General features: G+C 31.2%; 1 protein-coding gene across 1 annotated transcript in view; it reads right to left on the bottom strand.

The window, feature by feature from the left end:
- Window positions 1-27,129, bottom strand: part of LOC106466901 (vacuolar protein sorting-associated protein 18 homolog) — a 172,377-nt gene that overhangs the window by 28,298 nt on the left and 116,950 nt on the right. Inside the window, exons 14-16 of the mRNA XM_013927208.2 lie at window positions 21,614-21,717; window positions 5,681-5,741; window positions 4,235-4,299 (exon numbers count right to left, since the gene is read on the bottom strand). Coding sequence (XP_013782662.2) covers window positions 4,235-4,299; window positions 5,681-5,741; window positions 21,614-21,717 — 230 coding nt within the window. The remainder of the gene's footprint in view (window positions 1-4,234; window positions 4,300-5,680; window positions 5,742-21,613; window positions 21,718-27,129) is intronic.

Here is a 27,129-nt window from a genome sequence, read left to right as displayed (position 1 = left end):
ACAAATCTCATAATGTTTACTGATAGCTTGCAAAATTTCATGAAGATACAGAAAGTATAGTATGGAAACTCAATTTCAGATCATGAACTCGACAAAACTGACTGAGCCCACAGTGAGACAGTTAATTGTGTTAATATGAAATGTTGTATTTTAATTATTACTTACATTATAAACATTGCAAATGTGCTGATTATTCCCACTTATTCTTGTAAAACTTTTTATTTCATACCACTGTAAATTATATTTTTGTTTTGATTTGAAAAACAGTGCATGTTACTTCACTGTGTTTATGATTATTGGCATATAACAAAAATATCTGTTTTACAGTACTAAAATTACAAGCAAGCTGTCCTTTTTTAAAGTTGCGAATAAAAAAAGTTTTGTTTAATTCTCTGGCTGGTCATATTGACTAACCTCATAACCATTTTATACTCATTATAGTTTTCATACTATAACTTTTAATATACTTTGTGTATCTTTGCACAATTTGGCAGGCTTTTAGTAAACATTATAAGTCTTTTGTAAAAAAAAAATCAGATTTTTTTAATGAAGTATTTTTACTAAAGATTTGTCCGTGAATATACATAGTATTTCTATGTGCTAGTCCGAGTGTTAAGTGATTTCCACATTATAATAAAAATACTTTTCTTAATCTCAAATTATATTTGTGTAATCTCTAAAACCTCCTAAATAAACTTCAAACATTTTTATGAACAAAAATTTAGATTTTACCTGCTATTTTTTTCTACCATAACTTTATTCAAGGTTGGTCAATTTAACCGACCTTGTAACCACCAAAAAAGAAATTGAAACAAATCTAAATTACTCTCTTTTTTCTTTCTGAAGTGATTTCAAATTGTAACATGAAACTACCTTTATTTATCCTAAATAGCTTTACACTCATAACAGTATACATCTATTTATACTTCAATTTTATTGTTTTATTTCCCTTTGAACCCTATCTAACTACTATTCACACCATTATAAGTTTTAACTCCTTGGCAAACGTGCAACTCATGTTATGTTATCTAATTATATTACGCACGAGCTACTCACTGTTGAATATAAAAGACTGTTTAGTGTAAGTGTTATTATTTAGTTTATTTTGTGACTTAATATTCAATGATTGTTTAGTTTCATGATATGAGTGTTGAAGATTGATTGTTTTAAAAGTATTAGTTGTGACAAATTTCATTTCGTAACTCTATACGAGTCGTACGTTGTGTTTGCAATTACACTGTCGTCTAGGCTTCATTAATATTGTTGACATCACATGACTCGAATATTTTTTTCTTGTTATCTTAAGTGAATATTGTTACATTATAGCATCGCTCGTAGAATTTATAGAAAGATTGAGGCCTCAGTGAACAACTATAAATATAGGCAACCAAGTGAAAGTCAAGTAAAGTTCTGTCAGAAAAAGTTAGAAAATGTGAAGTTAGCTGGCGGATGAATGATTAGCCTTAATGGGTGATATCTTAAAGTGAGTTTCACAGTTTAATAGAAATAAGGAGAATAATTTGTCTTGTAAAAAGGTGTTCTAAAGTAATTGAACCTGTCTGTGTGGACTTTGATGAAAGGAGTTGTTACCACAGCGGAAGTCACGTGATGCTACGAGCATGCGTGCTGGAGTTTCTTGAAGGATTATGAACTTGCCCAGCAACTCTAGTCTGATTGAGATGCCCTCCTTTTTAATATACAAGCCTGGAAAAGAAAGCCAGAGATATATAGATAATTGAGTCAACCGAACAGTAGTGACATTGAGCTGTAAATTGTGTGTGTTTTGCAGTCGTCGCATAGAGCGAAGTTATCAAGGAAGTCACGTGATGCTAGGAGCATGCGCACTGGAGTTGTGAATGGATATATCATATCAAAGTCCATTATTGAAGATAGTCTTCCCTAGCACTTTGCTATTTTTTTCTCTACTTATATGTATTAGTTTGATACACAGTTAAATTGTATTTAAGCTTTACTTTTCTATTTTAGTTAATTATGCATTATTTGTGTTTTAAAATTCATATTTGAAAGTTTTAATAATTTTCATAAAACAAATGCTTCGTTTCACTCCACAAGGCTTATATTACCAAGCGAATAACAAAAAGTTTTGTTGGAGATTAAAGTATCTCTGCCATTCAGACCTTTCTATCACCCGCAGGTACCCGTTGATGTGTGTCAGCATAACTAATAAATGGTAAAGAACAGGAAACGAAAATAAAGCTTTAAAATTAAATTATTAGTGAAAATATAAAGATGTGAAATTATGCATATGACCCAAAGAAGATATTTTAAGACTATTCTACAAATGTAAGCACATATTTCCATTTCTTAATTTTAAACATTTCATTGCACTGTACATTGATGATAATACCTAGAGTTAGTAATATAGAAGAGAAAATGGAAAATAAAATATATTCACCTTAAAAATACTTTAGATATTCATATAAGAGGTTTTAGAGATTATGCAAATGAAATGTGAAAACTGTAAAATAATAAATGGTATTTGTATACTCAAAATGAAAATCACATTGCAGGTGAACTATTCAGAGTAGAAATAACTACATTAAATAACGAATTTTTATTAGAAATAGTAGAAAAAATCAATATAAGCATTTAATTTTTCTGAAACTACATACTTTTAAAAAATTCTTATCAAATTTTAAACAACTTCATCCACTAGTTTCATTTTTGTAAATAAAATTCATGATAGTTACGTAACATACTAACAATCTTCATATATCATTTTGATAGGGTTAATTAAGCCTAATTCATCTTGTTCAATGAAAATCATTTCTTTTCCAACCATACTGCAAAATCATAATTCAAATGAAGGGTGAAATGATAAACCAAGTTTTTCAAAAGCTTTTTATAAAACAAATCAGGACTTTAATTGTGCTAGAAATTGTTCACAAACATTTTTTCTCCTAGCAACACATCACAGCTAATCTTCTATCATTCTGTTCTGATCTCTACATAAATCTCCCTAATCTAGAAACCACACTGACTTATACATTTCAAAATAACAAAAAAAGAGAGATTTTATTACAGGTTTAGGACACTTGCCTTCTACAACATGAGATATTGGTAATTATATCACACCATGACAACAGGTGTTGAGAAGTTGATAAAAAATACATTTGCATTCAAGTTATATGGTAAAATCAGTGTTAATTTGTTCAAAAATATTATGGAATTTATCATGGGGCTACTATTGTTATTTTATACTTAGAAAAAATTAAGGAAATTCACAAACACTAATGATTTCAATTAAAGCAAGTTGAAATCAACCCAAAATCAAAATATGCAGTTTTTAAAAATTTCATGTATGAAATTAAATGAAGAAAACTTTTTTACTTGAATAAATTTATATTTTTGTAATGTTGGAAGAATAACTATAAGTTTAATTTCTGTAATTCTTTTTAATACAATGATGCAATTATAAGGTACTAGAATTTTAGATTTTATACTCACAGTTACTCCTAATTTCATAATATTTTAAGCTCCTGGAGTCCTTTATCCCCAAGTGACAGAATACTATAGATAAATTATTATATCACCATGCATATACAATGCAAGAAAAGCTCTTACATATCTCAGGGTTCATACAGACTTTAAAAAAGAAAATGCAAAGACTCTCCAAGATCCATACTCAAGTTACCAGGACTATCAAATTCTGCTAGTCAGGATTAAAGTTACATTTTCCTGGCTTCTTTTGTTTATAAGGCGTGCCCATCAGCAGAAATTGCAAGTCTCAGGTCTCCTCAAGCACACGATTCATATCAGCCAACATGATGTATAATCTTTTATTTTTTATAATTAATCTAATTATGTCTTGTAGAACTTCATTATTTTAAAATAAAACAAACATTTCAGAACTTTTCCAAGACCATGATTGAAAAATACCTGTTTATCAAAGATTCTATCACTGATAATTTTTTGAGTTCATTTTACATGACTTTAAAGAATTTCAAGGACATGTGCACACCCTGATACAATGTGTTGTGTGTATTACTTTCACTTTGATTTCATGGTAATTCTAATGTTTGAGGCAATCAAGAATTATGATTTATATATCTCAGTGTTTGAAAGCAATATTGCAGATGAATTTTAGTGACAATTCATCATGAGTAACATTATGTAGAAGGATAAACAACTGTTCTTAGAATACAATCTTGAAAAATATGCACTTTTCTTAGTCTAGCTTTACCTAAGTATCCCAAGAGCACTCAGATCTTACCTTCTCTTGCTGTAGTAGTCATCAGCTTGTTTTGATAAGACCTTGTCCAATTTTTGAGGGTCATTCTACAAAATTAATTTGAAGTTATTAATATTGACATATATCATTATAGATTAGTTATTCTTTAAATAAACAAAGGAATAAAGTAATAATAAACTGTCCTCCTCAAGTAGCATCACATTCTTAGAAAAAAATATGCATATACATACATACAAGTGAAAGACAACAAGAGACATGTTGATCCATTTTGGTCATCTCATCTACTAAACTAAGCCTTAAAATAAAAATAAAACACTCATAGTCAACCCTTATCATTCACATATTTATCAAGTCTTCCCTTAAAAACCCTTAAATCAACTGCATCCACCACATTCCAAAGGCCAATCACATTGTTAGAAAACTCCTTACTTTGACAAAATTTATATTTACGTTCTCTAGTCCTACCATTTCACCAAATGTGTAAAAAGATGATGCATTAACACTATTCATTCCCTTAACAATCTTAAACATCTCAATTGGATCCTCTCTAATGTTTCTTTTTTGAAAAGAAAACATTTACAAAGATTTTAAGCTGACCTCATATGACACTCTTTCCATCCCAGTACTGTCATAGTAGCCCTCATCTGAACCCTTTCCAACAATTGAATGTCCTTCCCAATGCAAGGCAAGCAAGAATGAACAAATACCCCAATTGTGGCCTAACCAATGACCTATACAATGAAATTATTACCTGTTTAGACTTGTATTCAATATTTCTCTAGATATAACCTAAAATCCTATTTGCCCTGCCACTAGCAACAGCACATTGCTTGGACGGCTTAAGAGACTTATCAACTAGAAGCCCAAGATCTTTTATTCCATAAAAATTATACTCATAATTCAAATTATGATATTCCACATGCATTACCTTTTATTTATTATAATTAAAACCCATACACCACTTATTTGCCCAACTCACCAAATAATCCATACTCCTTTATAATGCTGCAGAATCTCCCTTACAGCTAACAACCCTCAAAACCTTAATAACATTGATTAATTTAAATAACTTATTGACCATTCCTTCATTTACATCACTGATGTAAATCAAAACAGCAAAGGTCCTAACACTGAGCACTGATGTGTCCCACTAATCACTTATAACAACCAGTAAAAAATCAAAGCTGTTACACTAATAGAAGGTGCCTCATTAAGGTCTTTTGTACTTGAATAATCTTATTATGATGTAATTTCAAAATTATTTTTCAACAGAAGTCATGATTTACATTTCATTACATGAGTGATTCATCAGAACTTTTAGAATAATTTATTCATACCAAAAAATTAGATTATTTTTCCTGGTCCTACTTTAGTTTTTAAGTAACATACACTTAATGAATATGTGAAGTGAAAACAAGCTAATAATTCTTTAATTCAAATACCCTAATAGAATACTTTCAAACCTACCTTACAATAATGTTTGGCCAATTCATATTCTTCTTTATCTAAGTAGACTTCCCATACATACCTAGGTATATATAAAAATCATAAGATTAGCAGATGACAGGCTAATTCAAAAAGCACAGTCTAACATAAATAGTAAAATTATTATTTACATTTATTTCAAGATTCTCAGATATGAACTCATTTTCAAAGACTATGTATTTATATAGTACCATGCATCCAACAGTGTGTCACCATTCTTTGGCACATGCATCCAACAGTGTGTCACCATTGTTTGGTATATGCATCCAACACTTCTAACACAAAATAAATGTAAATTATTCAACACCCTGAAATTTTCAACAGTAAGTACTTCTTTATGTTGGAAATCATAATTAGAGCAGAACCAAACTAGTGTAGTTTATGGATGTTGTAATAAAAAGGTTTATAATACTAAGAACTCTTCTTAATCTGCAATTAATACCAGTGTGGAAGCTTTAAGATTAATTATCATACCAGTTTGAGCAATTAAAGTTACACCATATTAATTGGTAAGTTTTAAGTTTTTTACCAAAGAATGGTGACACACTGCTGTTAAGGATTTTATGTATTATCAACTCTTAAAATGCAGCAACCAGATATATATCTGTTTTGACATTTATTGCCATTTGATGCAACAAGCAGATTTACCCCACAGCTTCATAAGAGACTAGAAAAGATCAAATTCTTAATTTCGTTTTTTGATGGATAATTGATACTTGTCAGGAACCAGCCTGATATGTTTTATGTACAAAATGGGTTAAACATCTTACATTACAATTAGATTTTTGATGCAATTTTCATAAATTAAATCACTATTTTTAACTTATGTAATTTACAACACAGTGCAACTTTTTTACAGCTCAAAAGCCTCACTAAAGTCATAAGTAAAGTCAGCATTATGAAGATGCATATATAAAGACATAACTTCCGTGTTTTACACAAATTTGAAAATAATCCCATTACTTTCCAACAGACAATGGATTACATGCTATAAACCATACCCAGTCAATAAATATATCATTCAGATTTATATCTATAGAAATTATGGGTAAAAAGGTCTTTTAATTATTTAATACCAATATCTAATTTTAGCATTTTGCATTCAAGTCCAAATGAAATACAGTTTACCTTTGTTACACTTATCACTGACATTGTACTGGATACATTTTCTTTCAGGAAAAAATAATCACAAGGAATATACAAATATTTTGAGAATTTATGATGTTTGCATGATCACTTATTTTTTTAAATTCATTACACCACCATACAAATTCTGATAATATTCTACAGAAGGTTGAGTATAACATAGTATGAGTTTTAGTATGCAAATAAGCAAGACACATGCCAATCACAGAATTACATTTTGACATTATTTGTTATATGATAGGTAAAGTAATGCCACCAACAAACTGATTATTTTGGGAAACGTATTCATACACTCAGCTAACAAGGATGTGTTCAGATCGGGGATTTAGAATTTGAAATACTTTATACTTAATAGTATTGGAAAACAAATGAATATGGATCAATTAGGGTACCATAAACAACTAAAAAAAGGCCTGTGACAAGTCAAACCCTAGGTGTGGTAAGAAAAGTGTGGCATCTGGTAACAATGAGACCCCATTAATGAAAAGGCCAGTAGCAAAGCCTTTAATGAGCTCCAAGCAACAATACACAACATAATCAAGAAAGATCTTCATCTGGAAATTAAGCCAATTGGATATAGATTAACCATGATAAGATTTCCAGACTCATCTCCCATCCAACTGTCACATACCTACAGCAGCAGGAGGATAAAACAGATATTCAAGTTTTTCCTTAACCCAGTCATTATGGGTAGCTAAGGGGTAGAGGGCATGTCATCATGTTTGTAGATTTACATTCAAAATTTTATTGAACTACTATTTTACAAATGTTTGTCAATAGACTTGGTATAAAATTGTAGATTTTAATTCAAATTTTAGTATTATACATTAGTTAATCTTATAATTTGAGAGTAAATATAAACAAAATTGCTAAATATCAATTTTTGCGTGTGCCACACTGGTACTTCATCTTCTAGCTTTGGTCAGATTACATTTTATGATGCCTGCAATACAACGTCTATAATTTCATATGAATTATAAACTCAAATTTCCGATATTGACAAGCTAGAATATAAAATAAGAACCTCCTACCTTTTATATTTGCTGAGATATCATAATATTTATTGAGTCCACCATATTGGCTCCACCCACCACTTCATCACTTAAGAAGACTTGTTTATCTATGCCTGTTTTTTTATACCTATAACTTTATGACCAATCAAAAGCTATATGTTTCTTCTACATAATTCTGTCACTTTTACTAAGTTATGTATGAGAGGAAAGCTCTTATATCATTGGAAAGTTTGAAGTATTATGATCAAGGCTATTTTGTGAATAGAAATTATATATTTTTAGACCCAAATACAATTTAGTTAGAAAGCCTGATAAATTACAGTGGATTTTTGGGGTATCAGTATTGTAATTTATAATTTTTGTATTCCAAAATACTTACATAAAGTTTATAAAAATTATTATTTTTCCATCTCTACATGTGAATTTGGATGAGGCTTAACAAGTATGGCTAACCAGTACAAACAAGAACCTTGTAGCATCATAAGTAATAGAGATCATTGTTTTCCAAATATTTTTTATCTATTGTACTATGTTTGAAGAAAAATAACTGACATTTAAGTATTTATTTGGAAATAATATTAATAAGATATATATATATATATATATACACATATGTAATTTATGGTAATCAAGTTTACTTGCTTGTGGGTAATACTTCATAAACACATGGTACAACTTGCAGTTCGCTGGTGAATAATTTGTTTCTAAAGTTACAATCAAGAAGGCTAAGCCAAGAACACTAGCCCAATGAAAATGAGCCATATTTATATTACTGGAAACTACACATTTATTAGTTACTGTGTAAGCATGGTAATATAGGAAACAAGATGTTCATAAGCACTTACACACATTTACACCTATATCAACACTAAATCTCGACCACCAAGGAAGTTAACTAGCATCCAAATACTTAACAAGTTTATTAGATTGGATACAACTTTGTATTTTGTACAGAACCATATCATAAATATTTTTTCTCACTTATATAAAGTGCATTGGAAAATTCTTGTGGCAACCACTGTACTGTAAAGAAGCTGGCAAATTGTACCCCACTGTGTTCTTGGAGCTGGGATTCTAATAGATTCCACAGGATGCATTGGCTTATTGCTTTATTGGATCATCCATCAGACTTTCTACAATGTCATAACATAAACATTTTATAATACCTTAAACAATTATTGTTGAAACCGTTATATTTTCAACATGTTGTTAAATCCTATTCAAGTTTTCAAAGCAGGGAAAGTTCAGGGAATTGTGCAGCATGAGCTTATTTGATTTTCATAGTGTCAAATTAAGTGAGGAGAAGTGATTCACTGCTTTATATTCAGCAGGTTTCTAATTCAGCCACTAATTGTAAATAAACATAGGAAGTAGGCATGAAAAAATTGGAAGAAACTCTCAGGACTTTTACTATGGAAATCAGTTATCAATACTGCTTCATCTAGTTTCTAAGTCAGCACTTAACAATAAAATTACAACAGAAAATAAGTGTGAAAAGGTGAGAAGTATGAACTCTTTGAAACTTTGCAATCAATATAACAATACTATATATTTTATTTTGCACATTGCAACCTTTATTTTCATTATACAACTTGGAGAATCAAGTTTAATGTTATGGTAGAGGAAATAACAGATAAAATATAAAGTTTTAATGAAAAGAGTGTTTGATATTTAATTATGAGGTCATTTGTTTTACTTATTTATTATTATAAAATTAACTAAAATCATAAAAATAGAAACTTATTTGGTAAGATAATGAAAGAAAAATAATTAAAATCTTCATAGGGAATACTAGCAAGAAGTTTGTACGTTACGCTATTCGATACGACAACGTGAGCTGATGTGTTCCCCGTAATTTTCAACTTGTGTCGGGGTATTTCTGGTCAGACACGATTCAAAGGTCAATAAAACAAAAAATTATAAATATAAATAGATGTATACTGTTGCATGAATTAAGCTATTAAGAATAAATATTTGTGGTTTCTAGAACAAAAGAAAGGGTAATTTAGATTTATTTCCTAATTTTATGATGTTTGCGAGGTCGGTCCAATCGACTAACACCATATAAAGTTAAGTTTGATAAAATAACAGATAAAATATAAAGTTTTATTAAAAAATATTATGATAGTTATTTAGAAGATATAAAAATTGCACAAACGAATATTGACAACTTTCAGACAAAGAAAAGTATTTTTAATCTTAAAATCAAAATTACTTTGCATATTGGATTGTCAACATTTTGAGAGAACAAAATTTCACGAAAAAATCTTTAATTAAGAGACCTTAATACTTAATTTAAAAACCTGATATTTTGTGTACAAAATCCTTGTAATGTTTACCAATAACCTGCGAAAATTTTTGAAGATACACACACATTATCAAAAATAATAGTATAATTATTCTCATGGATACATTTGTGGTTCCGAGCTGGGTGGATTCCACTCAACCCATATTCATATGGTTAAAAAGACATTCCGATCAAGTCACCAAACAAAATGCTTATGTATTTCTGTGTAATCAGACTGTTGAAATTGTTACTTGAAAACTGTTGTCCTCATACATTAGATGGATTATGGAAAGCAAGAAGCAATTTAATTTACAATTAAATTTCCAAAGACAAGACAACTAAAACCACTGTCTTCTAACTAAATCACACAAGAAAATTAAAACCTTCATATCCTATAATAAATTAAAATAATGAACATTTAACTAAACAACTTTCAGAAAAGAAATAAACATCATCAAATGTTATTTAAGTAAGAATGATTTTTCCAATCAAAGTAATAACCAGCATAATCAACAAGTACACCAATAAAGCTTCCACCCCTAAAGAAGAGGTGTATAATGTACCAAAACAAATTCTTTATATAGCACAACCATTCACCAGTAAATATGCCTTGAAAATAAACAACTTAAAACTTTATTGTGCAATGTTTATAAGCATGTAGAACTTTGAATCACCCTTAAACCCATCAATAGAATAAAGAACTATTTTATGTTTAAAAACACAATAGGTAAACCATATGGCCAAAATTTTATCTGCTCATATACATGCTTTGAATGTTATAGAGTATGTATAGGATCTATTTCAAGAAGACTGACAGATAGATTCAAGAAGTGCAGTTTACCAGGATATGCAGAAGTGTTGAACATTATCAAGCATGTGTTAGACTGTAGTGATATTCCCTTTAAATATTGACAAGTTTAAAATTATTAGAACTGCTGTAAATGATTACATCTTATGAATCAAAGAGACACTGGCCATTAAAAACTTGAATTTGGAACAGGATAGATGGTCAAATAGTGGTGAGCTCTTTTTGAAAGTATAAGGAAAATAAAGTAATCCAGATTGTCAAGGTCTGGTGTAAAAAGGTTCTGCTTCACATTCTTACCCATAGAAATTAATATCTCATTAGCATTAGTAACAAAGCTGTAGAGAATCTATTTAGATGTTTCAAATTAACCGCGTACATAATTGGAAATGACTAAGTGTGATCCACTAAATTGAACTGATGTACTCATTAGCATCTGTACTTTTAATTCAAATACCTATTAAAAAAACCAAGCTTATCATAATTTAAAAGTTATAATTTTCCTATATTGAAAATATATTTCTGATAGGTACTTATGACTTCTCACATAAATAGTTATTCTCCTTCAGTGCTGCCCTCTGTATGCAAACAAAATTTTTGTACATGTCACAAGCCTTAATGCTCCCACTCATCTGGAATTGAATGATTCCAATGTGTCTCTCTCATGCAAATCATTGTGTAACAACCCTCCATCAATAAGAATGTAACATACTCTTGATGCATGTGACTCCCTCTATTCAATTCTATTGAACTATCACTTTGAGTTTAGGCTAAAAATGGAAGCACCGGTTTTCAGTGGGGAGGAAGGGTAGAAAGTGTGAGAGGGAGTAAGTGCCTATCAGAAATACATTTTCAGTATAGAAGAATTATAACTTCCAAGTACATTACCTCTTCTCACATAAATAGCTAGAATCCCTCACTGAACAGATGGAGAGACCAGTATGAGGGAAAGAAAGAAAGAAGTATCCTTTGAAAGCATCTAGAGGACACTCCCAAAGACTTCTTCGCAGCTGAAGATCATACATGGGAGACCGCACCACTTCTGTATCAGTTATACTCTTCGTCCAGTGTGGAAAAATGTGTCGTAGATAAGGGTGGAAATACAGAGAAGCATATCCAAGAGGGATAACTATGGTTGGATAGTGATCTGAACCACACTATACATGAATTTCAATCCCATAATACATAAATGTTGGTGTGAATAAAAGGATGTGACTCCAGGTCTAGAGTAGCTAGGGCATGACAGACCATACAAGATAAGTCAACTATATCAAAAACCCAGGCCACTGAAAACGAACTTATGGGGGGTTTAGGATGAGGATCATACCGTTGGTAAGTCAACTACAATTCATAAATCAGCCATCTGGTGGGGGTAGGAAAGAGGATCATACCACCTTCACTTCAAGTTCATGAGACCAGAAGGAATCTTGTACCCCCCAACCTATGAATGTGACATATGATAGCAATGTGAGAAATTGATTAATTGATCTGGAAACCTGACATCTGGCATGGAAAAGATGGCTGAGTAATATAAACCATCTCACTCAAAATCAAAAGTACAGGAACCACCCAATTGCAGTAACATCCTCGGAATAATAAGAACACTATGATCCACAACACGGATGGAGTAACAAGAGTATAAATGAGTGAGGGAATAGAGACATCTGTAATACATGTGTGAGGGCATATGTTGATTGGTTCAGTTCTAAGTCCAAAACTCAGCCACTGGGGACTGACATCCATGGGGGGGGGGGGATGAATGTTACAAAGTGAAGGACATATCATCATCTACACCAGCAGAACACCACCACCCTACTCTAAACTGAATGGTTTTGTCATCATGTTTGTATATCTAGTATACATATAGATATATATTCTTTGTTTTTCATTAACATATTCAGGAGGATGCCTCTATGGTCCACTACCTCAGTGGCTTGGAACTGGAAAATGGTAAGGACTCAAACTCCACTAGGTGAAATTGGGGGAGAAAGTGCAGTTGAGAGTCCAGAGGAAGGACAATACATGATACAATGCAATGGGTGACCATGAAACCCTATTTTGAAAAGCAGACCATACCAATTTATTCAATACAAGGCATGGCATGGATGGGCAGCTATCCCATTCTGCTTTATCCATGAAGTCAATGGGTGAGTACGGTCTGGAATGAGCATTATAATGAAGCAAATATATCTTGATCTTGTGGAACACTCCATCTCAGCAGTGTGTGTTCAGTGGCCATGGAATTACAATTATTAAGTCATCATGGCTTTACAGTGCAGCTTTTACTAGTTTTAAGTATGCCTGGAGAGGTACCACTCACTACAGAGTGGGATCAATAATGAAAAATGAGGGACATGGCCATGAAAAATACAAGGTATATATACTAAAAGGTAATTTACCCAGTCACAGTCTCATGAAAGAGTGAAGGATGGCTACAGGTGAATGACGGTAACCCGACAAGGAAGAAACAGCTACCCAAAGTAGAGAATGGTAGATGAACATAACAGGTGTAGTCCCAGTGCTAGGCAAAGTAAGTACCTCCAACAGATGATAGGTTTGATATGCAGGGAAAAGGAAAGGTGCATGATTGGAGTGAAAACACCAGGAATTGATGATGGGAAGAGAGATATAAGGAATAAAAAGCCAATCAAATCACAATTCACACCCAATGGATCAGGGAAGAAAAGAAAAACCTTGAAAACAATGAAGCAGGAGAAGGGGAATATACTGTGAAATGTGTCTAAAACAAAACAAAATGAGATAGGCCTAGCAAATTCTGCAGTAGAGGCCTGGAACTCAATCCACGATAAGGTAGAAGAAAACTGACAAAATCTGGGCCATCTGAAATGGGTTCAGTCCTTTATAGGAGGAAGACAAGTAATAATGGGAGCAGGTAGGATGAACCTCAGCCCCCAAGGGCCCACACAAACAAAATTAAGTGTAAGAAGAATAAATCATAGATTAAACAAAATTAATGGTAAGAAATTAGGTAGTGAAAGAAACATATGTAATACATGTTATGTGTTGAAGAACAACGAACAATTTTATTTTTAATATTATTATCTGTAGTTATTTGAGTTCTATAACATATGTTTCATTAGATTGGTTGATACTCATAGTACAGTCCAGGTTAGAAATTAGGCCTAGTTGTTTCCTTTCTATTATACCACTGATACTAGGGGTCTTTGTTATTTTAGGATTACCTGTCATTCATCTTACTGGTATATCAGTGATTCGTTTACCTACATTGTTTTTCTTCCATACATCACATCTCATACATAAGTTATTGTTAATACACACACCTATTTCATTTTATAAATTACCATTTATTTCATTTTCGTTATTATTATACTTATTGTTAGGTTAAGATTTTAATTTTAGAGCTTAGTGATATCCTTTGTCCTGCGCTGTTCGATTAAGCTTAACACTTGTGTTATTTTCGGTTAACCTGTAGTTCTACTTGTGGATTAATTGCTAATTAAGTTAAATATCTTGTTAGCTTAGGCTTAACAAGTGTGTGTTAATTTCGGATTACCTGTGGTATACTTCCAGATTAATCATTAGTTCAGTTAACTATTTTAAAAACCATAACAATATAATGTTTTATCCTTCCAAAGTTAGTGGACTGTATGCAAAAATGTGCGGGCCTCCAAATTCAAGGCGAGGTCTGACGGAGGTCAGTTCATTGGATGATCAATCTTCCAATGAAGTAAAGCCAAAAATCTTTCTGCAGAGTACCGCAACCTAAAGCCTGTGTAAATGGGCTAAAATGTGTGGGCCCACAAACTCGAGGCGAGGCCTAATGGAGGTCACTTCACTGGATGATAAATCTTCCAACAAGGTAAAGCCAAAAATCTTCCTGCAAAGTACTGTGACTTAAAGCATGTGTAAATGTGCTAATAGAACATATAACCACCGTAGTGGTAATGTAGAATTCACAATGCAAAATGAATAACCAAACACAAATGTGTTGACAGAAACAAATAAAACGTTTTTGTAATTGAGTAGAAATATAAAATAATTCCACTTCAGAATAACTGAAAGAGTTACAAATATCACTATTTATTAATAAAGAGTTAATTTATTGAGAGAAATTAACACAAAGATACAGAAAAAAACTTAAAATAAAACACATGAAGAGATCACAAACTAAATGTTACAACACCAGTAGTGTCAAACGAGAAGTGATAGTTCGGTAGAATTGAAAAGAGGGAGTCACATGTGTTGCACTCTTATTGGTGGAGGCTACTCACATGATAATTTGCATGTGAGACACATTGAAATCAGTCAGTTTCAGATGGGTGGAGGCATCATGGCTTGTGGCATGCAAAAATTATTTTTTGCATATAGAGGGCAGCACTGAACAAGAATAGCTATTTATGTGAGAAGAGGTGATGTACCATATCAGAATTATGTATTTATTAATGGAGTATTTGATAAGACACCATAATTATGAAAAAAAAAGAGTAAGTACCTTTAAATTAGTTCATTCTTTATAGAACTAAAAGAAAGCTGTGAAAGTGGCTATTTAACTGTACAATTACAGATGGAGTCCATTAACTCAAGAACTAAATGCAAAGATACTAGATATGAATTACATTAATAACAAATGAAGAAAAACAATTATTCAAGGAAATAAATAAAGACAATTGATTTCTGGGACTGAAGAACACTTTACCCCTGAAAGAATGAAGTTGGTTGATTTGACCAATCTTGGAAATGTGAAACTATACATACTATAACTCTGAATTTACTATCTTCATAAAGTTTAAAAAGCTTTTAGTAAACATAGAAATAGAATGAGTAATACCATTTTTACTCTGCATTCATTTCAATATTGATCAGAAACTGTCAAATCATTTATCATGGCACATTCAACTATTAGCCTTTCTTTAATTTTATGATTTTTATTACTGTATGTTGTACCACTGGAACAGTAATTGTTGCATAAAAACAATAAACAACAGAAGAAGAATATTAGTTGTTTCCCATAGAGCTAATGTGATTTAGTATATTTCACACAATTGTCAGGATAATGTGATTTTAGATATTTTACTTTACTCAAGTTTTGTTAATCTAAGCTAAGCTGGTTATAATTTTTTTATTTTTGATAAAAGAAATACAACCATAAGAAATATAAACCAAAAACTAAGATTTCTAGTATTAAACAAGTATCGAAGAAAAAATATTCTACATTTTCCCCTAAGCCTTGTTGAGTCTCACAAACTTAGGAGTCCGAAAAGAAAAATTGTATAGTTTTAAAAATGCACTTTATAACATATAAAATATATTAGACACTAGAATTGAATGTCTCCAACCTACTATAATTTATCTGGCTTTCTAAGTAAGCTATGAATAGATTAAAAACATTCTGTTAATCATTCAAAGCAGCAAAGACATGATCACACATCAAGACATTTCTATCAAGTGAATACTCTCCCCATCAAATTAAAAAGGATAGTAAAAAGCCCGATTTAGAAAAGAGCCCGTTCTTTCTACTGCTTAAAAACATGTCTATGATTTGCAAACAATCTTAAAAGTGAGAAAGAGAGAGAGGGGAAGGTCTTCTCTGGTAAGTTTGACAAAGTTTGATCTTAGCAAATAAAGAAAATAGGAGGTTAAAATTTTAGATTCTTGCTTGTAATTATGTATAGTTTGCATTTATAATTAGTTGGGAACTGCAGCAAACTTTTTTAGAAGTTAGAAATTGTGAAGTGTAGAATTTGGAGCTCAGACACATTATATGATGCAGAAAAACGAAGTCTGAGATTTCTTTTGAAATGAAAGATTTAAAACTCAAATAATAGAAAAATTTGAACTGTAAACCACATTTTAATGCAGAGCTTAGTGACATACATTGATCATGACAGGTACATCAGTATACAGCCTACTGAAACATCTTGGGCTGTCAAGTCAGAGATGATCCGAGTATCTGAAAGAACTGGCAGAAACAGCAGAGAAGACACTGAGCTGGATATGGGCAAAGAAGAATGATAAGAACTGGAAAGAAGATTCATAAGGATTAAAAATCCTTTAAATTCCAGTGGGACTTGTGACACAGTGGTAAAGCATGCATAATTTTTCTCTGACTTTTCACATTTTGGGACAATCTTTTTAATTTTCTCCAACTTTCTACTTGTCCTCTTTTTGAATTCCCTAACTTTTTTTTAAAATTTTTCCAGATTTGTGATCATAATAATTATGTAAAATAGACATAACTGACATTTTCAAACAAAAAATATCATACAAATATTTAAAATCTGGGACATTTTCAAACAGTACAATAACACTGATTAGACTGACAAATGGATAAAACAAAACAAAAAATTAGAAATTTTCATGACAACTTGAAAATGGACATACTGGTAAAAAGAGTGAAAGTAGGAATGCAAAGTTACTGTCCATAGAAAATAAGCAACATTCAATAAGTAGATCAAATACTTTATAAAAAATGCAAGTGATATACAATAGCAAATATGTTACATGTGCATAGTATGTAACTTATTATTAGTGTTCAATAAGAAACAGTAGCAAAATGATCAACATTTTCAGTGTTAAGTTCAGACTTACTGCTGAGTCACTGGAGGGCCAATACATTATGAACAAATACTTATCAACTTCAGAGAAACAAACAATTAATATGAAGCAGTATATAACTTCATGCAATGAAGATAGCAACTTTCAAAAATCACTGAACTAGAGAAAGATGTAATTACCATAGCAGGAATTAAAAGACTTAAGATACATGAAAAACAATAGGTAATAAAAGAACCACTTTAAAAGTATGCTAAAAATACACATATTTCTTTGTTGAATAATCTTATTAATTTACATGTAAAGAGTGAAAGGTTTAAAATAACATTAGTGATTTTGTGCAAACTTAATACATGAAACAATCTAACTGTTTTAATTAAAAGAATTAAGTTCTGATGTATTAATAATGTTGTATTCAGATACACTAATGTCTTACAAGAAGTTATAAGTATCTGCAAAAGAGCAGGTTGTAGGTTTGTTATGAAGAAAATAAATTAACATGCACAACAAATAGAAAACAAGCAAAGATAAATGAACAAATAAAATGTTTGCTTATAGTTTAGAGTATGCTGGGGTTTCGACTATTACTTGCTTGCTTCTACACTAATTATTGACCACAAGTTTCAGAAGGTTGCAATAATGTCTAAATAAGATAAAGACATCGGAAAAATCATGATGACACTACACAGTTAAGTCCTAGTGAAGTAATTGGATATTTTTGAGGGAATTTTACAATTGCTTTAGTATTTTAATGTTCAAGAGTTAAGAAAGAAGCTATAGAATGTCCTATACATGTAGAATTGGCACGAGTAAGGACGCCTATATTACGAAATTAGGTCAAGAACTAGACAAAGCCCAGTTAACGGGTTAGTTAGTATTGAGAATCACGAGTTAAGAGTTATAAAAAATGAGGCTACAGCGAGGACACTGAGAAAAATGCTAGTCATGAGTTTGACAGTGATAAGTTACTGATGCTGAGTTAGTAGCACTGTAGAAGCTACTAAAAAAGTTTATGATAACATCTCAAATCGGTGTTTAGATGTGAGATTTGTTACTCCAGACCAGTGTAGTAGTACAAGTGAAAAGGCAACCGGAGCACTCACCATCACAGTAACCAATTACTTGAGAGTTTTGGTTCTTGTATTGTATTAGCCCGGGAAGTTGCAGAGATTGACCAATAAAGTGTTAGAATTACTTGCGGGTAGTTAGAAATACTATTTGGAAGGTTGAAAGAATACAAAGAAAACATGGTTTAAAAACTTGTGTTTGAAGCTAAAATTCAGTTATCTTCATGAAGAGAGTTATCTCCAAGAAGAGAGTAATCCTCAGGAAGAGAGTTATCTCTTGGGAAAAATAAAAGTTTCAAGCCACAATGAATATGAAAATTTCCAACCTCCAGAAGTATACCAGTCCAACTCTGTTGTAAGTATAGAATTGCTACCTCTCTTGTTAAATTAATGTAGTTTACTAAAGGAAGTTAATGCTTATACTGGAGAAAAATATTCTATATGTATTGGTTAATAGTGTTAACTGAAAAGTGAAATGTAACTAACGTTTTAATAAATGTTTAACTATTGATGTTAACAGTGTAAACTATGTGGAAAGACTTAATAAACAAACTAAAAAGGTTTCCTATTTTTACATTGTAATTACTTTTAGAAATGAATTTCATTGAGTAATGCTCGAAAGAATAATAATAATAATATGCAAAAACAATGAAATGTCCCATAACTATTATAATTTTTCTGGCTTTCTAGCTACATGACAACAGTTCTTAGAAATCCTGCAAAGCCAGTTGATAAGGTTTCCATGGGAGCAAAACTGGTACTGAAATAGAAACCATAAAAGGGGTGGTAAGTAAATTACAAAAAGGGGGATGCCTAGAGAAAAAACTTCACAATTCTCAAACTAAGGGAAATTAATAATTTCTTTAAAATGCTGCATGGCAGAGGTATGCACTCTACTGAATGCTCCTCTAGTATTATAATTAATTTCACTTTTTTATCATGTATGCAAGTGATTGTTTGTAATAATGGTGCAAAAACATTACAGGATATTATGATTTTGTGTTATAATGATTAAATTGTTAACTTCAGGTATATGTTAATATGAAGTTTTGTTTAACATAGACTTCTAATACCAATTTTGTCTTTTGTTTAGTTATATTTACTAATGTCTATAGAAATAAATGGTCATAGTTATAAATAAATAAATATTCCACAAATAAGCTGATTTTTGCATGTTTAAATATTTCTATAATGATTGAAGGTGTATTGTCAGTAAAAGAAAGTAACACAGAAGGTATATTCTAATTAACTTTTTATCTATTTTTATGACTATATGAAAGAAAAAATAAATAAAATAGTGGTAGCAGTATTAAAATTATTTTTACTATTATTATTGTTGTTATTAATTCATATACTGATAGTTTGATATGGACCTTGTCATCATCCCAAATCTGTGCATGGATATCCATCTATTTTTTTCTGTTCTTGTGATCTAAGCTTTCATCAAAGAGCAAGACATATCAATTTTGGTCATTGATTTTCTTGGTGAGAATAGATTTCAGATATGGTGCTATTCTAAACTAACTCAAGTAGACATATTTCATGAAAATTATTTTGCAATTGTTGAGTCTGAGAACATTTCTGTGAAAAGTAGACTGACATCTGAACATGAGTTGAAGTAGTAGTGTAATGTAACATCCTTAATTGTCCACAGAATTTCATATTTTAAACAATCCAACCTTGATACAAATAGTATCAGTGATTGCTGCGAGGTACACATACTTGTGGCTGTGTCAGCTGGAGGTGAACGATTGAAGTTAGCTTAAATATCACTTTCAGTTTGAATAGCACTTTCATTAAAAAAAAATATTATATTCTCCTGATGAACATAGTCTGGACTTTCTGAAGTTCCAGTGTCCTGCAAGTGTAACTCTATTCATTTTTATTCCTTCATAATTGTGTATGAAATACATGCATGTCATAACTGTTTATTTCCTGATGTGTGTGTGTATATTATTTCCAATCTTCTGTTTGTAGAGGATGCTGAACCTTAGGAGAGAGATGTGAGAATCCTACAGTTTATCCCAAAATTTCGTATCACATAACTTTATCAAGTGATCTACACAACATCCAATAAAATCATTAGAAAACTTATAGATTCTCCAGGGATGCATTACATGCATAGTGAAGGCAAATATGTCTGTTCAGAGAGGCAGGAAAATGATGTTTGTATATGCCAAGAACTCTACAGCACAATGTATACATATAAAGAAACGTCATTCCATAGGTTAGGCAGCACAGTTTAATGGCTTAATGAAACAGTTAAAACACATTTTCAGGCAACATATTACCAACAAAATATAATAGTAAATAACTGTCTACTGAAGCAACACACATCACACAAGAATTTTTGTCAGGTATGTCCAATAAGAAGATGTTTGTTATGGGCACATGGCATATAATCTAGGTCAAGCAGACTATCAAATACTAAGAAAAATCATTTAGACTTTGTTTGTAGATGGCGCTGTTTGTTACGAAAGCACATTGTTTGAAAGGTATTGTTGTTAAAAGCAATTTGAATTCATTGTCCCCTGAGGGCATGTGGTGGTTTGACCAACATGTTACATGGTTTTCCAAAGGTGATGCTGAACAACAAAAACCACAGTTTTCTGCATTCATTGCTCCCTGAGGGCAAATGGTGGTTTGACCAACATGTTACATGGTTTTCCAAAGGTAATGCTGAACAATAAAAACTACAGTTTTCCTTTTTTCACTCACCTGAATTCTCACAGTAGTGATTACTTCAAAAGAATAATAAGCATGTTTCTTGTTCTCAGTTTTTTTATATGTTTGTCTGTATGTGTAATCATAAGATAAATATGTTTATAAACTATTTATAAAGGTTCCAATAAGCATGAGGCAGGCACATAATAGGAAAGCTAATTTACAGATAAAAATGTATTCATGTTCCTGGCATTCCAAGAAGTTAAGTTATTTTCCTATGACATGTATGGCCATAATGCACCTTTTCCCTCCTAATCAATGGAAGAGAATAGATAGATGGAAAAAACTTTTATATTGATAAGAGTTAAATTAAATGAAACTGAAAGAAAAAGTATTTACCTTTCCTCTTTAGTAATTCTATATCTATAAACAGCCATCTCAGAAAAAGCCCAGATGGTGTCTTTGACTGGATCTTTTGTAATTCCTACCATAGATCCATACATCTGCAGGGAAAATGTTACTACTTAAGAAAACCAATGCACTTCTGGTATGATTCAATATTTTATACACAAAACAATAACAATAAAGTAAGCACAAGGCTTGATTTGCTATCAAAATATTTTCATTGCTTACTTATAGATGAAGCCATTAACAGGTGTATTACCATAATTTATTTACTTATGATCAAATTAAAAATATAGGAAATGAAAAAAAAAATACATACAAAATGTTGGTCTTTATAAAGTTCTCATGTCTAGTAATAGTTTTTACTATAAAATATTCAAACTCATCTGTACACAATTCAATACACACTTTATTTCACTTATTTAGATAAAACTGCAATGTGTAAATGCATAAATATGCAAGTACTTGTGTTTGTTTATGGAAAAAAGTTTTAAGTCTGATATCTATTCTATTAAATTGTAATGCTAAGGTTTATATGTTATAGAAGTCCTATAAATACTTAATAATGATGAGCATAAAGCATTTTTCTTTAAGTAATGTTTTTAGTTAATGGATACATACTTTGTTTTATTTACTTATTGTTCTAAGGATGATACTTAGTTAAAATAATTAAATGAGTAGCTTTCTTGTGAGAGTGAAGATTAACTACTAAATTTTCTTTACTGTTTTTCCTTGGACTTTAGGTTTTTGGAAATTGCCAACTACCATACCTTTTCCTTTCTATAGCTATACCAAAGAAGGCCATGTTTGTAAAAACATCTCTAGACTAAAATGGCATTCAACAGATACTGTTGGTATTTCAGCCACATGGCAGTACAAATATGCAAAGTACCCCTCTGTGCAACTGCTGTATAGTGGTGAAAACTAAGCAGGTAAAACCTACTAGTAATTACAGAGTCTCTGGATTCCTACAAGATTTCAGGCACACATTACTTGAAATAGCTGGATAATTTTTGGCCTGATACTGTGTTTCAATGGTCTAGAATTGAATGGAATTATGCAACTTATGGAGTAGAAGCCTTGCAACTGGGACTAAAGTTTCAATCGATGCAAAACAGGTCAAATCAAAGGGGTGAGTTCCAAGGCTTGAAAGTAACAGTGCCATGGAAAATCAGCTACCTTAACAGAATGTCATTTTTGGATCATGAAGTTTCTCATCAATCAATTTGCAGATGGACTACTGAGAAAATCCATGTGACACAAAGAGTCTCAGGGGTGTTTTATCTCTGACAGAGACTGTTTCTGTTGTCATGTTAAACCGGATGTGGTAGCTGATGAAGAAGCCAACAAATGTTGCTTCAATAGCTGATTATGTTCATAAACAGTTTCAGAGGTCCTTTTCCACAGACACTGCCAGGTATTGGGATGCAGTCTCAATTATGCTTTATTAGACATCAAGACTTCATATACCCAGCTGTCATGGTTCACTACAAACACAGCTAAAAGATTCTCGAGAAGAAGCCTAGTATGAGGAAGGAAGCCTCTGCTATAAATTTGGCCTTACGGGTCATTGGATTCACGAATGCCAATATCCTGTTGTCCAATAAGAGTGATAAATGCAAGTTCCCTTCTAATTAATGCAACAGCTGATGCAAGAGATATTTCAAGAAACTATGGTTAAGTTTCTCCAGCTAGTTTAAACTAGAAGACTCTGAGAAAGGTCTGGCTATTAACAAGGGTTGGTGCATCAATTTGGTTGCACCCAGAAAAATGATGATTAAGTTGGTTAGCCAGTAATTTTAGCATGTCTTGATATTTGTCTATAATGATACAAGAACAGTTTTTAGTGCATACAAATGCAGCCACCTTAGTGCCTTGTTTATAAGGCACCACAAATTACGCCATCACTTCAGAAAGTCAACATCGACCTTCTTCTGGCAAAGAGTAACAAGCTAAATGTTAGCAGGAAGGAGCATTTCTGGTTCATCATCAGTGGTATCACAAATGCAATTATCTCTGATCTCTGTTGAGTATAGGATTCTTATGAACGGATCTCCTATACAAGTTATCAGCCTACATTGCTTACAAAACGGATGAGTTGTATCTTTGCAGTAAAATTATCCAATGCTGAGCTGTCAATGCTTGGAGATAGCAAAATGGAAAAATACATGTAAAAAAGGATTTCATAACACCTCCAAGTATATAGGTGGCATTCTGTGATGTTATAAGGAGTAAGTATGATGTATTGCTATCAATCTGTTACATAGGTAGAACCAATACACAAAACATTCCTTTCTCTCTAGAAATCAAGCTGCACTTCCTTGGACAGTCCATACTTCAAGTTTAAGCTTTGTGGCAGCGATTGTTTATAATTAGGAAAACACAGTTAAATTCTAGGCAGAATGGTTATCACCACAGTGGGTGACATTGAAGTGACTGTTTCAGCTGAAGTGTATCCAATAATAAGCTCCCTGCTGCCAGAGTGTCTCAGTTAAGTAACACTCTCACTACAGGCTCAGTCAATCTGGCAAAGTTTGGACTCCAAATTCACCTTGATAGTTTCCATACTATAACTTCTGATATGCTTTGTGTATTTTTTAAAAATGTTGCAAGCTTTGAGTAAACATTATAAGTCTTTTTAAGACAAAAAATCAGAATTTTCAATGAAGTATTTTCACTAAAAATTTCTCTGTGAAATTATGGAGTCAAATAGTTGACTGCTCCAAATAAAAAGTGTTTTCATGTTAAGATTAAAAATACTTTTCTTCATCTGAAAATTTTCAAATTTAATATGTGTAATCTCCAAAACCTTTTATATAAATTTCAAAGTTTTTCCAGTAAAACCTTATATTTTTAAGTGTTATGTTCTCTATCCTAATTCTGTATGATATCAGTCAGTTTGACTATCATAAAAAATACGAAATAAATGTAACTTACCTTTTTTCTTTCTAGGATGACCTCAAACTGTAATATGTAAGGACATTTGTTTATCCTAAATAGCTTTAAACTCATAACAGTATACATCTGTTTATACTTAAATTTTATTGTTTTATTGCCCTTTGAACCTTGTCTAACTAATAATCCCACCATAAAAATAGTAAATCACTTGGTGAATATGTAAGCTTACATTACCTTATCACATTACGTAATGCATGGGTTACTTGCAAGTTGCTGGTGAAGGTACCTCATGCAAAATTATTATTATATTTTTCTTTATTATACCAAATCTGACCTTATATAACCTAAAAAGTTCAATTTTTATACCTTAGTTACTTTATAATAATAAATAAAAAATACATATAAAAAACAAGAAATATGGTACTTTTTTTTTTGCTCTTGACTGTCAATGAAACTTAACCATACTTTTTATGTTACTGGTACTAATGCACTAAATAATGTTTTATTTAATTAAATAATGCACCCAAGAACACAGCATAACAACATGTAAAAAGTGAATGTCCTATAACTATCACAGTTTTTCTGGCTTTCTAATAATACAACAAGAGCTGTTAAAAATTCAGCTAAGCTCGTTGAGGTGTTTCCAGTGAGAATAGTTTGAACTGGAAGCAAAATAGATAGCTTTCTAAACAGAAAACAATGTAATATGATACATCATTTGATAGATTAAAACTTTGGCTTTCTATTGCGTATATATATATATATAATATTATTAAACATCAGAGAGAACTATTGGCAATTTATGAAAGAGAGGATGTGACAGGTGGGCATAGCAAGAGAGGTCTCATTTTCTAGTTTATGGCTCTGTAACCAAATAAGATTGAATGCTGTGAAAATGCCTTGTCTGAGTAATAATAATATTATAATAATTAATTCATGTTAAATTTTGTACTTCTTGGAAGTGTGGTAAATAAATAAGAGAAAAGACGATACCAAGAGAGCAAATGTCACAATTCTCATACTAGGAGACAATTTGAACAATATACATAGTAACATGAAGTTTACTCTTAAACAACAGCAGGATCATAAACTTCCATTTCTGAACACTTTAATGAATGAAAGCAGTGGACAATTCAAACATGAAATATGTCAAAAAATCATTTCCAAGCTTGTATTTTAATTTTGCAAGTTTTATTCTGAGCATTTTGAAAAAAAGTAAAAATATTACTTCATCATACTTATGAGATATCTAACATGTATGATAAAGATAAAGAACTTATGAATATCAAAGAATTCTTATGTAAAAATGTTTTTCTACTTATGTCATTGATAACATACTTCATAGTTATATAAATAAGTGAAGTGTTGTTTTACCCTATATAAATGATTTACCTAAATATCCATTGGTTATTAGTTTTCCTTATATAGGCAAATATTCTTTGATTATTACGAGTCAGCTGAAAAATATCATTTGTAGGGTATACCCACAGATATATCTACAGTATGTGTTTAAGCCTAATTGTTGGCTTAGATTTTTCTTTAAGTTCAAGGACCAAATTTCAATTTCACAATCATCTTTTGTAGTTGACAAATTTACTTGTATTCACTGTTAGCAAGGCTGTATTGGTTTCACCAAAAGAAAATTACTAACACATGTGAAAGAGATGCTAACCTAAGAGTATTAAGTCAAGTATACTTGAACATGCTCTCATTCATTCTAAGGTGTTTATCTACTGATTTAAATAAATATTATTTTCATTTTGTACAGCACAATGTCTCCAATCTGTCTATTTCTTTGCTATAACTCAGTTTAATCAAATTCAAACTTATTTCATAGTTTATACTACTCATTCACCTGTTATAAAGTGTACCTACTTATCACTCTTTCAGGGAGTCAGTTAACCCTATCACCACAAGTATACTTTACTGCACATAACACAAAAGTTTAGTTTTCATTCAAAATTTTATTAAACTACTTTTTATGTTATACCAATTAGTAGAGCAAAAAATATTATCTAATAATCCATATTTTAATAATATACAAGATTTCAGTTCTTAATTCCATAAGGCAATATTTAAAAAAATTCCGAATTTCTCCTAGTGTGACACGCATGACACATTTTCTCTAGGTATCTTCTCATCTATTTTATCCACCACCCCTCCAAAATATATGAAATTAAACATAAACTACTCACTATAAAATCGTCATTGCTCAGACAAACCATAATTTTTATAGCCTTCAATTTTGTTTGGTTACAGAGCTATCAAATAGAAAATCACACCCCTCCTGCCACACCTACCTCTCACATCTTCTCTTTCAGGATTTGTTAATAGTTTTCTCTCATGTTTAATTATATATAACCAATAGAAAGTCAAGGTTTTTATCTATCAAATGACGTATTGTATAATGTTGTGTTCTGAACAGATAAGTATCAGTTTCACTCAGAGTACAAGCTTTGTTCCCATGGGAAATTTAACGACTAGTTTGGATGAATTTGTTATGGCTCTTGTCGCAGAGTTAGAAAGCCTGAAAAATTTTTAGAGTTAGGAGAAATTGTCTATTTTTTGCATGTTATTAGTCTATATTCTTTGGTCCATTATTTAATTAAATA

This window comes from Limulus polyphemus, unplaced genomic scaffold (genome assembly GCF_000517525.1).
Source record: "Limulus polyphemus unplaced genomic scaffold, Limulus_polyphemus-2.1.2 Scaffold2417, whole genome shotgun sequence".
Lineage (NCBI taxonomy): Eukaryota > Metazoa > Arthropoda > Merostomata > Xiphosura > Limulidae > Limulus > Limulus polyphemus.
Note: the sequence above shows the minus strand (reverse complement) of the source record. Positions and strands in the feature narration are given on the sequence as shown.